The sequence below is a fragment of the Pseudopipra pipra genome, chromosome 10 (genome assembly GCF_036250125.1).
Source record: "Pseudopipra pipra isolate bDixPip1 chromosome 10, bDixPip1.hap1, whole genome shotgun sequence".
Taxonomy (NCBI): domain Eukaryota; kingdom Metazoa; phylum Chordata; class Aves; order Passeriformes; family Pipridae; genus Pseudopipra; species Pseudopipra pipra.
This window is the reverse complement of record NC_087558.1, coordinates 23545466-23561137: the sequence shown is the minus strand read 5'-3', so window position 1 is coordinate 23561137 and position 15672 is coordinate 23545466. Positions and strand designations below refer to the sequence as shown.

The following is a 15672-nucleotide window of genomic DNA, read 5'->3' as shown; positions in this document are numbered from 1 at the left end:
CCACCTTCTTCAGATTTTTGCAAATCCTTGATTTTTTTCTAGCCTAGAAATGGAGCTATAAGGTGCTGGGGGACTGCTACCAGGAACTCCAGGAGGGGCTTCCCTAAGAGGTCCCCACCAGCTTTAGTACTGCTTGATGGCAGAGGCTTGGGTTCCCTGGGGAAAGGGAAGGACCCACTAATGGAGAAACCCTGGGAAGGAAGCAATATTAAATTGCACCTCACTGGGAAGAAGCCACCCCCATTCCAAATGGATCCTCTCACTGGATGCAGCTTTGTGAAAGCCATGGCAGCATCCAGATCCAGGAGCAACGAGCCCAGAACTGGGGTGAGAGCAGCCCTGCTGACCCGGTCCCAGCTCCAGGCACACAGCCCTGCAGGCCCCAAGTGATGGCCTGTACTCTAGACCACTTCAGATTCCACAAGCACACCCAGAGGCTCCCTCCCGGTCCAGGAAGCATCCCAGGGTGCAGGCAAAGCAGGAGCCCAGGTAGCCTGGGAGGAACATGAAGCAAGATCCTTTATTGTACACAGTACAGAATGTAATGCAGCTTTGCAGGAGATACATAGCCCTGCTTGAGTAAAGATATTTCAAATCAGTCCTCAGATTAACCCCTTCTGCACTGCAGACCTGCCACACCGAGCAAATGGTTAAAACCCTGTCCCCAAGGTGGGGTTCCCAAAAACCGAATGCTCCCCATGGGTACAGGCCACTGCAGCCCCCATGGGGAGAGTAACCAAGTCTTCGTGAGTTAATCTTCATACTTCCCCAAAAAAGAATGAATCAGCCAAAAAAAAAAAAAAAAAACAAAAAACCCAAAACCAAACAAACCCCCAAAAATTCCAACCGAAGCTAACTAAAGAAGAGAAAAAAATTCCTATACAGCATTTACAATGAAAACATGTAGCCTGGTGCGGGGGAGGCAGGGATGGATATACGAGTGGTGGATGAGTGTTAGGAGGTGCAGCGGGGAGGGGGGAGCTGGAGAGAAGTGGAGTACCCAGGAAGGGGGGTGGGGGACCCCCCATCCCTGCCCACCTCAGCCTTACAGCCCAGCTCCGAGGCCATGCCGAGCAGGGGGAGCGCAGCCGAGCCGACACCGGGGTTCAGTCCCGGCTCCCCGAGAAAGAGGACTGGAGCAGTGAAATGGAGTGGACTAGATCCTTCGGCAGCCATCCCAGGGAGCCACAGGCATTGAGGGTTGACCCTGCAAGCATGCCACCGGGAAAGCCATGGGGGTGTCTCCAGGGGCTCCGGGAACAGCAGCCGGGCTGCAAAAAATAGCTTTGCCTTAAAATACAAAAAATCTACAAAAATCAGTTTAGAAACCTTTCTTATTTTCCTAAAACATCAAAAAAAACCCCCCCAAAACAAAAACAAAACAAAAAATAAAACCAAAACAAGGAGGGAATTAGTGTCAGGGTCTCCTCCCCTAAAATGCAACCCATGGGCTGCAGCCAGAGCTGAGGAGGATCGAAGGGGGCACGGAGAGGATGCAGTGGATTATATGGGAACAACAGGTTATATGAGGAGGGGGGTTCGGGAAGAAGGCAGAAGGCTTCTCAGGGTTGGGGTAGGATGCTGCACACATCAGCCCTGGGGTGCTGGCCAAGGCAGCCCCCCTGCATCCCTCCTCTCTGTGCAAATCAAAGCCCTTTCCACCACACAAGGCAGCTACGCGGATTGTGCTCGATGCAAAGCAGATTGTCGTGACAATTGGCTCGGCGGCCACGCAGCCCAGTCCTGGGGCACTGCCAGAGCCAGAGCCTGGGGCAGACACTGCAGCTTTAGGCTCCCGGCGCCCCAAAACATCACGCTGATGTGTGGCAGGAGGTGCCGGCCACGGGCAGTCCTGTGCACTAGCCCTTGGACAGGAAGGGTGGGAATTCATCGGTGGCACACGTGGGGTGTTTTAGATCCCTCCAATTTGTGTGTGCACCCACGCGGTTTGTCGTTGGGTGCTTTTTTTTCTCCTTATGAACAGCCAAAAATATTCTTTAGAAAACAACGTTTGCCCCAGGTGGATGCGCTAGTGCCAGTGGCTCTGCCGGCCGGCCGAGTCAGTAGGCGAAGCCCTCTGCATAGGGAAGGCTGCCACAGGGATCCATCTCCAGAAGGAATGCTGGGCTGTCCTCGAAGTGCGTCAGCGGCACTGTCTCCTCCTCTGGCACCGGGCAGTCGGGCTCTGTCTTCAGGAAAGGGCGCTGGTTGTCGGGATAGGCCATGGAAAAGAGGGCGTCGGGGTCACAGACGAATTTATAGACGTACCGCTCACCGGCAACCTGTGAGGAGGAGGGAGGGCGTGAGAAGCACCCTGAACTTTCACCCTGTCCTGGGGAAGCACTGCACACCTGACACCGGAGCTAACCCCCCTCCTGCTGCCCCTTAGGATGCCACAGTGACAGTGGGGGACAGTCACGCCCCGTTGTGGGGTGGCAGGTGGGGTTACTCACCTTCTGCATGATGCCTTTCTCATAGTAGTAGCGCAGGGAGCGGCTGAGCTTGTCATAGTTCATGGCTGGCCGGTTCTTCTGGATGCCCCAGCGCCGTGCTACCTGCGGGGAGAGGTGGCAGCAGTCAGGGCTCCAGTGAGGGCCTGGACGTGGATCCTCACATGAAATCGCAACAGAAATGAAAAGGGGCTCGTTTCAGAGGGCTGATGCAGCCGGGGGTGAAGGCATCGCCGTGGTCCAGGAGTGGTGCCCTGCCTGCCATTATACACACTCCAGCTGCGACCACGCAGCCACCGCCAAACCGGGAGCCGAATCAAAAGCCATTTGATTAGGGGGAGCCTGCCAAAAAAGCTGCTTCAAAAAACCACAATTTCCATGCATGGCATAAGAGACATTATGGGTAATTACCCACAATGCACAGCTCTGTGCTTGCTACAGCTGCTTTCAATTACTCCCCAAACAGCTTCTTCCTCTGTGTCACCCTCCCGCGGAGCCACACGGCTCCAGCACGGCAGCGCGCCAGCACGGAGCCGCTGCTGGGAACCCAGGGCAAAGGATGGGAGCAGTTTGGGAAGGAGGGAGCCTTGGTGGAGCAGCAGGTCTCGGCAAGGCACAGCACAGAGGCAACGCCACCGCATCTGGTGACCACTTGCAGCTTCAGGGGCTGGCACGTGCCACGCCAAGAGGCAGCGGAAGAGGTTAAAGGCAAATTTCTACAGCTACCTGGAGAGTAAAGACACGTGTCTCGCTTCAAGTGCGAGCGTGAACATGCTGTTGCATGGGAAGGATCCAGCCCTCTCCTGCATCCCCCGCGGCCACTGCCCAGCCTGAGGGCAGGACCACCGCTCGTACCTCCTCAGGCTCGATCAGCTTGAACTCCATGCCCCGGCCAGTCCAGGCGATGAAGTGGGCATTGGCAGGGTCATCCAGGAGGGTGACGAGGAACTGCCAGAGCTGCAGGGACCCACGCCGCTGGTAAGGAGGGCCCTCGCGGTACAGGGTGGGCTCCTGCTTCACCTTACCTGCCCGCACAGAGACACCTGGTTAAACACCCTGGCTCTGCCCCTCTGCCAGGCTGTGTCACCAGCAACAGACATGTACAGCAACACTGAGGTCATCCCTGAGACAGCTGAGCAGGATCAGGCCATGGGGTGGGAGAGGGAAGAGGTGCTGCAGGCAGGAAGGTGGCAGGGACAGAGATGGGCATGGCGACGATGCCAAGATGCCGTGTGGGATGGTGCTCAGCAGCTCGTGAGAGCACTGTACCAGCACTGCTTGGCTTTAAAAGCCAGACACTGTGGATCCCAGCATCCCCACATCTCCCTCCATGAGCCCTGGTCCCCCTGCAGGCCTCCTCTGGGGTCAGACTCTTACCCTCCAGCCTCTCTGGTACCACGCACGTGTCATCAAAATACAATCGTGTGTCCTTTTCATATGAAAATCCTATGGGGAAAAGACCCTCAGTGAGCACAGTGTCTCAACCACTCTGGTGGCTTGACAAACCCCAGCTTGGCCCAACCCAGCACAAGACCCTATCCCCAGCTCCAGCAGCAGACTCAACCCCAGTTATTTCAGTGGCTGAGCACCGCGCAGCTCTGCCCCCCCTCACTCCGGGGAGCTGGCGGAACCAAAACCCTCTTAGCAGCTATATCAGGCATATTATCCCAGATTACACGGCGCTGCCGTGCCCTCACGGCACACTCGCAGGGGCTGCTGGCTGCTTTTAGTGCTGGTGCCGGTGCATGCGGCTCTCACAGGCACCACCGTGCTCCTGGGGGCGTTTTCAGGGTGACCAGAAGCTCTGCTGGCCTCCTGGAAGGTACTGCCTGCCCCAAAAGAGGGATGGGATGGGACCCACCAGGGATGCCATGAACAGGGGGAGAACGGGGGAGGTCACTCACCGTCATGGCTGCTGGGGAAGACATTCCCCCGTAGGTACGAGGACTGGCAGTTAGGCACTTCTGCGAGGGAGATGAAGGTGACATTAAGGATGTAAATCCCGTGGGTCCCACCAAGCATATTTCCTACCCCAAGCATGTCCTGCGGCAAAGTCCAGGCATCTTCCCCCCTCCCCGGTCCCCTGCATCCACCCTCAACATTGGGGAAAAACTCAGTGTGACTTGAGGTGGCACTGCAATGAACACTGGAGCAAAGGCTAAGTCAGCTCAGGTTCTCACAGGCCCCACAGGAAGGGAGGCACCACTGCGCCTCCCCTACCATCTGCTCGGCTGTGCCACCCTCCATCCCGAGGTTGGGATATTTTTAGGTCCTAAGGCGATTAGAGGATTTTTCCGTGATGCTGGTGGGGTCCAGCAGCCAGCAATCACAGCTAGCCCCAGGCCAGGGCTGCAGGGGGACCCGCTGGGTGCCGTGGGGCACCCCAGCCCTTGGCTATGGCACTGACCACACCACACAGCATTGGGTGAATGCCTGCTCTATTCCCTGGCTTTGGAAAGGGAGGAGGAGAGAGAGGAAAGAAAAAGGCAAAGCAGTATCCCAGCACTATGGAAACTCCAGCACCCACTGCCTGAGGCTCAACCCTGAACCCACCATGATGACGGCAGAGATGCTCTGCTCCTCTGGGTGTCAGTGGTGTAACCCCACCCAGCACCTGGCCACCCCCCAACTCACACCCACCTGAGTCAATGCAGTAGTCCCGGGGCTCCTGCTTGATGCCCATGGGGGGCTGGAAGCCGTGGCCAGGGGGGCCAGGCAGGCCGGGGCCGCTGGGCTCATAGAGCGGGTCATGGTACTCCTGCTTGAATCCCTGAGGGGGGCGGGGGGCAGCCGGGCCCAGGGGCTCCGACAGCTGACGGTGGTAGACGGGGCGGCTGTCCCCTGGGACCCCGGGCTGCGGTGGAAAGGGGTGGCAGGGCTCAGACAGCTGCCTCTGAAACCTGGGGGAAAGGACACGGCATTACTGCAGAGTGGGGATGAGCCCTGCTGCCAGTTCCCATCCCAGACCAGGACTGCATGACAGTTGGGTGTCTTCAGCTTGGGGTGCTCCCAGGGTGCACCCACAGCAGGCTGGGATGGTTCCTCGGGAGCATGGCCACCACAGGGGCTAATCCCATGGGGACCCAGTGGGGTGCTGAGGAGCCCCATCCCCTTCCAAGCACTGGGGACCCCATGCTGAAAGGGCAGGATAGCACATGGCCCATCACAGAAAAGCACTCTGGGCTTCAGATATCTGGAAAGGAGTGAGAAAAGGAACCAAAAAAACAGCCCACAACAGTCCTAATGCTGTAAACCAGTAAAACCTGGCCCCAGGGCGGGGGGCAGCACTGCAGGGCCCGGGGATGCTGCGCATGGGTGGGTGCTTACGCAAAGCCAAATCCACTCTGCAACTCCAGCCGGCTGCTAATCCGCCTGCGCAGCCGGGATTAAACCTTGAACTCAACAGCAGAGAGCACTATTTTCAGCTCCAGGGTGCTGCCACCACTGGTCTGAGCCCCAGCACGATCTCTGCTGGTGGCAGTGGATGAGGGACCATCTCGAGGGTGTGCTGCCGCATCCCCCCGTCCTCCGGCACCTTGAAAGGCGATCTCGGATCTCCGTGCTGGCTCCTCTCGGCCGGCCCTGCACCATTTGGCTTTGTAACCGGAGCTCTCCCAGCTGCCGGGCTGGGATTACTCCATTTCCGAGCCATGTCCCTCTGCCCTTCCTGAATGAAACCCAAGCCCCACACTGGCACGGTGCTTCCCAAGGGGTCGCAGCCAGCCCCCCGCATAGCTCAAAGGTCACCCAGAGCTCCGCTTTGCTGGGGAGGGATGTTCACCTGCTGTGGGCACTTTCCAAGGGTTTCCATGGCCCCACTGCATGGTCTTTGCCAGGCTGCCACATCTAGCCCCATGACCATAGGGGTGAGAGAGTGGCTGTCACAGCAAAGGGCATCAGGCCAAAAGCAAAGCCAGAGGTCTTCTGTGACCTGCGCTGTGGCACCTACTGAGAGCACCCTTGGGAGCAAACCCATGGTGAGGTTGAGGACTGGAAAAGTGTCCAGGGACAGGGGAGTGATGGGGGATGAAGCCACAGCTTGAAGAGGAAAGAGGGAGCAGGGGTCTTCTTCCACAGCCCCCAAAATCACAGTAATGCAATGAGATACAAAAGGGAGCTCAGGACCAACCCCCAGCCTAGCGGTGCACAGGGACAGGACAGGAAAGATCACAGCTCCCCAGCCCAGCAGGGCTCGGTTTGGGGGCAGAGCTGCAGTGGATGGGAATGAGGAGAGCAGAGCCCTGACTCAGCACCATCACCTGTTGGCACAGGGATGGATGCAGGAGGCAGCCTCTGCCTCCCTCACCTTTCTGGAGGGGGAGGCAAAGGCTCTGCCTGGTGTTCCAGGGGCTGGGAGGAGAGGTTCCCCATTAGCAGGAGAAAGAGCTGCAAGATCTCAATAGGAAGTAGCAAGTTTTGCCACATGGGACCCCAGGCAGCAACATTTGGCCGACCGTCTGCAATCGCAGCATGGAGACAAAGGGACAGGCATCCCTCCTCCTTCCCCACGCTTTGGGGTCACTGACCCACCCTAAGAGTCCTCATAACCCCCCCAGCGGTTGCCGGGGTGGGGAACACCTTACCTGTGCTCTGTGGGGTATTGGTTCTCAGACATCATCTTTGGCATGTGCATGGGCGGGTGTGGTGGCCGTGGCACAGCAAAGGGCTGCTGCTGCTGCCGCTGCTCCTGCAGCGCGTGCGGGGCCGGGGCCGCCCCGTGGGCAGCCGCGGGCACGGCCGGGGCCGGTGGTGGCGGTGGCGGCAGGGCCGATCCAGGGTGCGCAGGGGACACCGGCGTGGTGGGCGGCGTTAATGGCTTGAACCCGGCGGGGGGTTTCCTGTCATAGGCACTGCCAAAGGAGATGGGCCAGGGGCTGACGGAGGCACCAACGGGGACCCCGCCCGCATGACAGGGAGCCCCTGAGGGGTCTGCAGGCAGCGGCTGTCCCTGCGCTACCTACCAACAGTTGTAGAGGCACTTGTCCCCATAGCCAGCACAGAGAGCCTGCTCGTGGCTGCAGGATGACAGCTCCGAGGACGGGCTGGGCAGCTCCCGCTTGATCTTTGCCGGAGGTGGGGCGTGCAGGACCACTGCAAGGAGAACGAGGAAGATACACATCGGAGAGAGCAATGGGGACATCACCCCTGGGAGCATCTGCTTCGGTGCTCTTTGCTTGGGAATCAGGTGCTGAGTTATGCCCCAGGAGTATCAGACAACTGAACCAGGGCAGGAAGGTGCCCCAGCAGACCCCAGCATTGGCAGTGGAGTGAGCTGGGGTGGCAGGGGAGGGCAGAACTGGGACAGTCACAGCAGCCCAGGACATTGCTCATAGAGGGGGAGTCCTTCCCCATTGGGATCCAAGAGGGGCAGAGCAAGGGCTGTGAAAGGGGAACAGGTAGCTTGACAACAGCCATAGACGAGACAACAGCCATGGCCAGAGCCCCTCAGCAAGTGGAGCCGAGCCCAGGCACCACAGGCAGCGGCTGCTCCCCCAAACCGTGGAGCAAGGAATGCAGGGGCTTGACAGACTGGAGCTCCAAGAGCTCATAAACAGAACACAGCAACCCACTTGTCCTCACAGGGGCATACCCATCTTCCAGAGAGTCAGTAAACAGGATCCACCTTCCCCCAGCCAAGGTGCTCCAAGCGGACCCTCTCCCAGGGTCCCACAATTGTATGAGCTCCAGTGACAAACATCCCATTAAACCCAAATCCTCACTACCCACTCCCAAGCCCACTTGCTATATATAATTATAAACTGAATAATATATGCTTAAGCTAATTAATTTCTAAAAGCAGGCGCTCTAGGAAAGGGAAAGCGCCTCAGAGATCTGCACCTAAATAGTGCCTCAGAGGAGAGCCAAGACTAATCGGAAGTGGAGTATTAGCTTCATGCAAAGCCTAAACACAGCCCAGCTACAGCAGAGAGGAGTAGCTCCAGGACAACTGTTCACAGCTTGCCAGGTAATTAGCTGCTCCCCTAATTTGTCAAAACCTTTAAAGAGCTGCTGACTTCCCTCTCTACCCGTCCCCCTTCCTCGCAAGGGCCCAGCACAGCTGGTACCGAAGGCATAAAACCCCCCGAGAAGGATTTGAAACACAAAGCCCAGCGCCGAGCCAGCACAGCCCCCCACACGCCTTCCACTGGCTCCCAAGCCGGATTTATCCCACTCCTCCTCCTTCCCCCCTCCCCAGCGAGGTTTTGCCGCTCTCAGCATTTCCAGCCTTAACAGGGGGCCGGCACGGCGGCAGCAAAGTCCAGGCGCCCCACGAGCCACGGGAAAGCAAAGGGGAACTGGCTTTGGAAGGGCTCCAGCTGCCTATTGCGGGCATGGTTCTCCCAAACAGGCTCCGTGTTGTTGGAGCGGGTTGTTTTTCCGCCAGTCGTACAATGGGGTCTGGTTATTCATTGAAAAAAAAAACCCTCCAGTCCCTGAGCAGGCACCACCCTCCATTCACAAACACTTCGGAGCGCTCCATTCATGTGGCTGAGGGAAGAGAAAAAAAAAAAAAAAAAAAGAAAGGAAAAATTTCCCCAGAGCTTAGCTCTGCCATTCAAAAAAAAAGGGAAATGAGCCTTAAGATCCTAACAGAGACCAGCTGTCCAAGCCCGGACTCCGTGCAACGTTTGGATTCCTTACACAAACACTGCGGGGCCAGCCAGCGCTGCTCCTGAGAGGCACTCCTGGTGCCCAGCTCATGGCTGACGAGGCTGCAGGAGCCGAGGGGGCACCAAGGCTGGTGGTGCAGCTTTTGTGGGGAAGGTGCTGGGTTTGGATCCCAGCAGTGAGCAGCCAGGCTGGAGGGTTCCCTGGGAAGGAGAGCCCTGCCCCAGCACCCAGTGCCTCAAAGGATGCATGAGCACTTTTACCCTTTCCGGTCCTGCCCTCGGCACTATAATTTAAAGCTAAAAAAAATACATAAAAATAGGCAGAGGGAGCAGCTCAACTACAGATGGGGCTGGAGAACATGCCTGGGCAGATCCATGCCAGGGCTAAGCCATGGGAGCAGCGAGAGTGCCTGTGGGTGCCTGACAGCCCCTCTCTGGTCTGCTTTAGCCCCTAGGGATGAAAGGATCCCAGGGAGGCTGGGCAAGGGACCAGCTACACATGCCACTGCTGTGCCCAGGTAGGAAGGGAAAGTGGGGGAGCTCAGGCAAACCATCACAGTGCCTTATAACCAGTCAAACTGTAGATGCCCCAAATGCCAACCATGCCAACCATCAGCGAAGAGGTCTCCCATGGAAAATGGTGATACCCCAAAGCCACTCGAGGCCTTGAATTCCCAGTGAATCCCTTGGTGAGAGACCGGGCAGGTTGTTCCCGCCCACCAGCATAAACGGACCTCCAAAATGCCGAGCCTGGAGGACACTGGCTTTGCCAGTGGCACCCACTGCCCAAACCAAGGGGAAGGGAACTAAACCAGCACTCCCAGCGCAGGGACCTTGGCACCCGCTCAAGCCGTCACCTGGGAGCTGAGCTCTGGGAGCGGAGCTCGGCGCCTGCCCCTCCATCTCCCGACACCACAGGACGCACCCAAGGTCACACCAGGAGAGGAGCCAGAAATAGAAGCCGGGCTCCTGTTTTCCTTTGTTTAAACGACTCTTCCTCACAAACAAACCTCCTGCTTTCATTCTGGTGTGTAAGAAAACCCACTCCGTGTCCCGCCCGTGGCTTTTGCCACGTGCCTACCATGCAGAGAGGCCACAAGTACCCGGGGAACAAACCATCTGCTGTGATGCTTGATCTCCTCAGAATGATTCCATCGCTTCTCAGGTATATAAACAACCCATGGAGGTATAACACTGTACATACACCCTTCTCCCCAGGACCACACTGCTGGTGAACCCACACCTATGCCTGGCCAGGGATGCAGCACGATGCATCCATGGAGTTACCCGTGGCCTCCTTGCCTTCCCAGGAGGATCCACCACTTCCCTCTTCAACTTATAAGCACTGAATCAGGCCTCTTGCTGCTCAGTCCAGGGCACTAAGAACAAAACATCCCTCATTCAGAGCAGCCCTGCTTTCTCTACAGTGGGATTTCCTCCCCAGCACAGCAATCCACTGCCCTCCAGTATGTTATTTTGCTCCCAAGTCCCAACTTTAAGCCCCTCTCTGCAGAGGATCTTGGCTATGGAATTGGGAACAGCAAGTAGGAAGCAGTGGAGCTGCAGGCAGCTATGAGAGGGTTTTAGCAAGTCAAGAAGGATGTTGCAGTTCTGAGCATCTCCAAGACTCCACACAGCACATGTGGCAGTGCATGATCCCCCCCATTGCAGTGGGGTGCAAACTGAGCCTCGTTTGTCCCTTTTTGCTGCTGTGCCAAGAAAGCTTGGCCCTGGGAATGCATGATGGGGCAGGAGATGGAAGTTTGCTCAGAACAAGAGAGCAGTAGCTTCCCCAGTGAAAAGGCACACGACTGCAGTAACAGAGTCCAACGCATGCCCACAAACATCTGTAGGGACTAAGGAGGGATTTACCTTCCCCTGGGCCAGCTAAAGGACACTGAACCCCACTGTGACCAGGAAAGCAGCCCATCTCCATTAGTGAAAGCCAGGTGCAGGAAGGAGCTGCACCAGAGCCATCCCTCTCTTCCTTTCTACATGGTACAGGGTTCAAAACCGGAGTGAAATGAGAAAATAGGGTCAGAGAGCTGTAAACTGGAGTTTCTCTCCTCTTTAAAATCTCTCCAGTGCAGGGATGGAAGAGCCAGGCTCCCCATTCCCCTCCACCTGAGTCTGGGCCCCCTCAAAGCCAACACAGGAGCAGCAAAGGAAACCTTTGCTTTCTTTCCTCAGGAAAGTTAAGGAAGGTTATTGCAGTGGGGAGTCATGCAGGCAGATCTCTTTTCAAGTGACAAAGTCATTTCAACACCAGGTCTGCGGGCTGTGCAGCTCAAAACATTTTAAGAGTCCCGACCAAACGCCTTTTTATTTTTCCCCTCTTTTCCCTGCATCACCCAGAAAAGTTTGTCTCTCCTCCCTAAGCTCTTCAGGTTACAAGGAAACAAGAGACTGCCAAAAGGCACTGGAAAGAGCTTCAGCTCCAAGAGCCACCCTCCCACGCACACTGCAGTTTCTACCGCTCCGAGCGAGAGCTGCCGGGCTGTGCTCGGGATGTCAACAGCCCGTCGTGTTTCTGACTCCAGGCTCGCCTTTTATCTCAGGGGAGACAGGGAGAAAAGCACATCTGAAACTTGGGCTGTCTGGAACAGCTTAATGGCAAGCTTCCCACTCCGAAGTAATCAAAGAGCAATAATTAACATGCGTTTGCTGTCGGAGGAGATACCCCGCTGCATGCTGTGACAAAGCCGGAACGAAAAATCTGTTCGACTGCAGGCTAAATTTGATTTCCTTTAAGTTCCGTAGCTGTCTGGCTCAGCAGCAAAACCCAGTCACCAACACCAAGCTACTACTTGTGTTTGCCAGGTAACGAATCAAAACATCCTGATTCCCCCCCCCTTCCCCTCCAAGCGACCCTTAGACGTCCGGAGAGCAGCGCCCGGAGCTGCGCAAGCCCCACACGCCATTACCCGGCCCCTGCCCTCGCCGCTAACCCGCCCCAGCAACGCGCCGCGGCTCAGAACCAACACTCGCTCTTATGCAATTCACGAGGGACTGCATTTTCACTGGCCTCCTTTTAAACGCGCTCGCTTGCCAGTGATTAATGCTGCTTAAAGCGGCTCAAGTTTCACCGCTCGGGCCCACTCTTGCCAGCAGCGCTGGGCCAGGACTGTAAAAAGCTCCAGAAACTGCAGAGATTGTGGCTAACCAAGGAGCCCAGCACGGGCTCTCGCTTCCACTTGAAATGGAAAAGGAGCGTTTAGAAGCAAATCCACCTTACTACGAACAAGCAGCTTGTCTCAGAGGAGCCCAGAGATCAGTCAGAGAGATTTCCATGCGTTGGGCCGTGATTTTCCCCATTTACAAAAGACAGGACATTGCAAGTTTCATCTCGATGAACCCAAATTGCACATGCTTTCTCCCAGAAGCCCACAATTCCACGTTTTAGCCCCAGCAACAACTGCTTTCCTAAGGCAGCAACTCCAAGCCCAGCGCAAAGTTTTGCACAGGCACCCAAACCACCTCCCCCCTGAAGAACAAAAACCCAAAACAATCACTTACAGTTGTCAGACTGGAAATCTGGGACAAATTGTTCATCATCGGGGACCTGAGCTAAAAGAAACAAACAAAAAAGTGGGTTTATGGCTTTTTCAGTTCTCAAAAAAAACGCTCGCAGAGAGATTTTACATGGCAAAAGGTGGAGGTGAACACTTGCCTTCAGCTAGCCAGGCCTCTTGGAGCTGGCTGAGATCCTGGAAGAGCTCTGGAACAGAGTGAAAGACTTATGTGCTCCACAGAAGAATAAATAAAACTGCCATTATTTGCAGGATTATTTCTAAACCAACGAACGTGAGGCAGATGGTCTTGCGGGGCACAAGAGAGGCCATGGCCGCCCGGGCCAGCCCTGCCTACCTTCCGAGTCGTGGGCCAAGTCGGTCTCCAAAAATTTCCTTTTCCTATCGGACCCCGGCCGGCCTCGGCTCTCCTCTGCACAGGACTTCTGCAACGACCAGGGCAACAGCTGCCCGTGAGAGTGACAGCCCCCAAGGCTGGAGGGTGCCCCCAAGGATAGCAGGGTGCCCCCAAGGACAAGGGGAGTACTCCCAAGGATGGGGAGGAGGTGCCCCCAAGGTCGGGAACGGAGGTGTCAAGAGGGATCAGGGAGGGCAAACTTACCCCGGGGCCCATGAAGGGAACCTGCTGATCGTAGAAGCCGTCCATGGCGCGGGGGAGGCGGGCAGTGCCCCCGGCCCGCTCAGCATCGACGCCGGCCCAGGAAGAGGGGTCCCGCCTGGGCTCCGGCAGGTGCGAGGCTGGGGGGTGGAAGGGGTCAGGATCAGACCCTGGCCCCTGCCGCCCCCGGGACTGGCTCGGTGCGGGGCTGCCGCGCCTCCCCGGGGAGCCGGCCCGCTCCTGCCGTGGCGGGTCGCAGCCCCCCAGCTCGTGATGTCACCTAATTTCTATAGAAACGGCCGTGACATCACGCGCCGTGGGAGCGGGAGGAGGCAGTGGGGCGGGCGGGAGGAGGCAGTGGGGGGGCGGGCGGGCGGGAGGAGGCAGTGGGGGGGGGGGGGCGGGCGGGCCGCATGCTTTGGCCCCCCCGCCCCTCGCTCGGCCTCCCCCTTCCCCCTTCCCCCTTCCCCCTTCCCCCCCCGCCGCTCACCGCGCTCACCGCTGCAGGGCCGCGCCACAGCCCGGCCCGTTCCCACGCCGCCCCGCGCGCCCCATTCATAAACTCCGCCCCCCCCCTCTCCCCCGCGCGCGCGCTCGCTCGCTCGCTCCGTCGCTCGCTCGCGCGCGCCCCCCGCCATTCACACCGCGCGGCCCGCGCCATTCATAAACACCGCCCCCGCCCCAGGCCCGGGCCGCGCCTCGCCCCCGCCGCCGGGCCCTCACGTACCCGGCCGGGCGCCGCGGACTCAGCCGCCGCGGGCTCAGCGGCAGCGGGGCGAGCCGGGACCGGGGCCGGGGAAGGCGCGGCGCCGCTCCGAGCCCGGGCACCGCGCTGCCGCTCTGCGCCGGCCCGCAGCCCCCGAGCCAGCGGCCTCCGCCGCGCCACGCCCCGCGTGCTTGTTTACCCTCCGCGCCGGCCAATGGGACGCCGCCGCTCGACGGTCCGCGCCACCGGATTGGCTGCAGCCCCGCTCCGCGCCCGCCCGCGCGCTGCTGCGCCTAGCGCCATTGGAGGCCGGCTGAGTGGGCGGGGGCGGCAGCGACCAATGGGCGCGGCGCGATTTGCCTGGCCCCGCCCGGAACGTTTTTCATTCATAAAAAAATAGAAGGGGAAAAAGGCTGGCGGGTGGGGCCGGGGCAGCGCAGCATTTAAAGGGGCCGCGACCTTCTGCAGGAGGGAGGCTGGAGGGCTAACGGGCGGCCTTGGGAGGGGTAGGGTGGGGAGTGGGACAGCCTAAGGGACCGGATCCGGCGTGGCGGGGACCTGGTTCGTGCACACTGTGCCCAGGAACCTGCACGCCGTACAAATGGGATGGACGTCAGGCCTCACGGGCAATGGGGACCCCTCTGCATAGGCCGTGAGATCCCCTCCTCTTTCCTGGGAGGTGGTTTCACCCCAGCAAGGTGGCATCACAGGAGTCCCCCTTCGAGCCCGGCGTTAACCCACGCCTGAGTGCCTGCTTGGGCAGCCTTTCCTCTGCAGGCACGCTGGAGCCAGGGTTGCCTTAGAGAAAGGGACATGGGAAAAATAGTTCACATCTGCAGGGGCTTTGGGGTTGCCCGTGCTACAAATCCCTCCAAGCGAGTTCATGGATACATTCCCTTGCAGGACTGCAAATGTCCCAGAGGTTTGGGAATGAGTTTAGGATAGAGTGGTGTTGCTGTGTCCTGCCAGGGCCTCTCCTGCATCATTTCCATGCTAAGTGCGTCAGTTTTCCCATCTGAAAATGAACGTGGTAATACTTGCCACGGGGACCTGCCAGTGGCTGCTCAGGGAGGATGCAGCAGGATAAAGGGACTGTGTGGAGGCCTCACATTGTTGTGGACGGGGAAGTTACTGCTGGAGAAGGCAAAAACGAGGGATAGTGCTCAGTTACAAACTGCTCTTCTCAGCTAAGGAAGGAGAGGAGACTTCTGCTCGCATGCTGGGAAGTTGCCCAGGGGTTAGGAAGCCTGTTGGTACAGGGTTGTCCTGGCCAGTTTGAAATCCTCAGCCTCAGGTCATGGACTTGTCGGTGTCCTGTGAGACCTGTGCAGCATCTCTGGGCTGCTGGTGGGAGCTCCTCTGTCGATGCTGGGTTACTGATGAGCTTCCAGAGCCCTTCAGGGCCAACTCCACCCCCCAGGGATAATGCTGGTCTTGGCAGGTAGCTCATCTGCCATCGTGTCCTGGGTGGAATGGCGGGGGGGCTGCCAGGATACACCACCTGCCAGGTGCCTGTGTGCTGGGGGCAGGAAGTGCACAGAGGGCACGGGGTGTCCTTGCTGCCTGGAGCCCACTCCCGGGGGGCTCTGCAGGTGCTGGTGCTCTCATTTCCCCTCTGCACGAAGGCAACCAGGATTAAATCACCGCAGGTAAAATTAGCAGATGACACATGGGCGGGTGGGTGGCAAAACCCGGTCTGGGAAGCACGGCAGGCTGCTGGGACGAGCTGGGTCACCTCAGAGCTGGGGTGCACAGTGTGTGACCCACACTGATTGCA

At 58.3% G+C, this 15672-nt stretch overlaps 1 protein-coding gene across 4 annotated transcripts; it reads right to left on the bottom strand.

Annotated features, from left to right (window-relative positions):
* Positions 1–501: 501 nt before the first annotated feature.
* Positions 502–14055, bottom strand: ETV5 (ETS variant transcription factor 5). Of its 4 annotated transcripts, none has more exons than XM_064666832.1 (13): positions 13917–14055; positions 13193–13329; positions 12929–13037; positions 12732–12779; positions 12578–12628; positions 7412–7541; positions 7034–7300; positions 5091–5350; positions 4355–4414; positions 3828–3896; positions 3306–3475; positions 2454–2555; positions 502–2282 (listed from the first exon to the last, which is right to left on the bottom strand). In XM_064666832.1, exons 2-13 carry the CDS (start codon positions 13235–13237, stop codon positions 2061–2063), a joined length of 1533 nt encoding a protein of 510 aa, XP_064522902.1. In that variant the 5' UTR covers positions 13238–13329; positions 13917–14055; the 3' UTR covers positions 502–2060. The 4 variants fall into 4 exon arrangements, with proteins under 4 accessions (XP_064522902.1, XP_064522903.1, XP_064522901.1 ...); XM_064666833.1 differs by having other exon boundaries at positions 12929–13016; positions 13917–14054; XM_064666831.1 differs by lacking the exon at positions 13917–14055 and having other exon boundaries at positions 13193–13524.
* Between the last annotated feature and the right edge of the window lie 1617 nt (positions 14056–15672).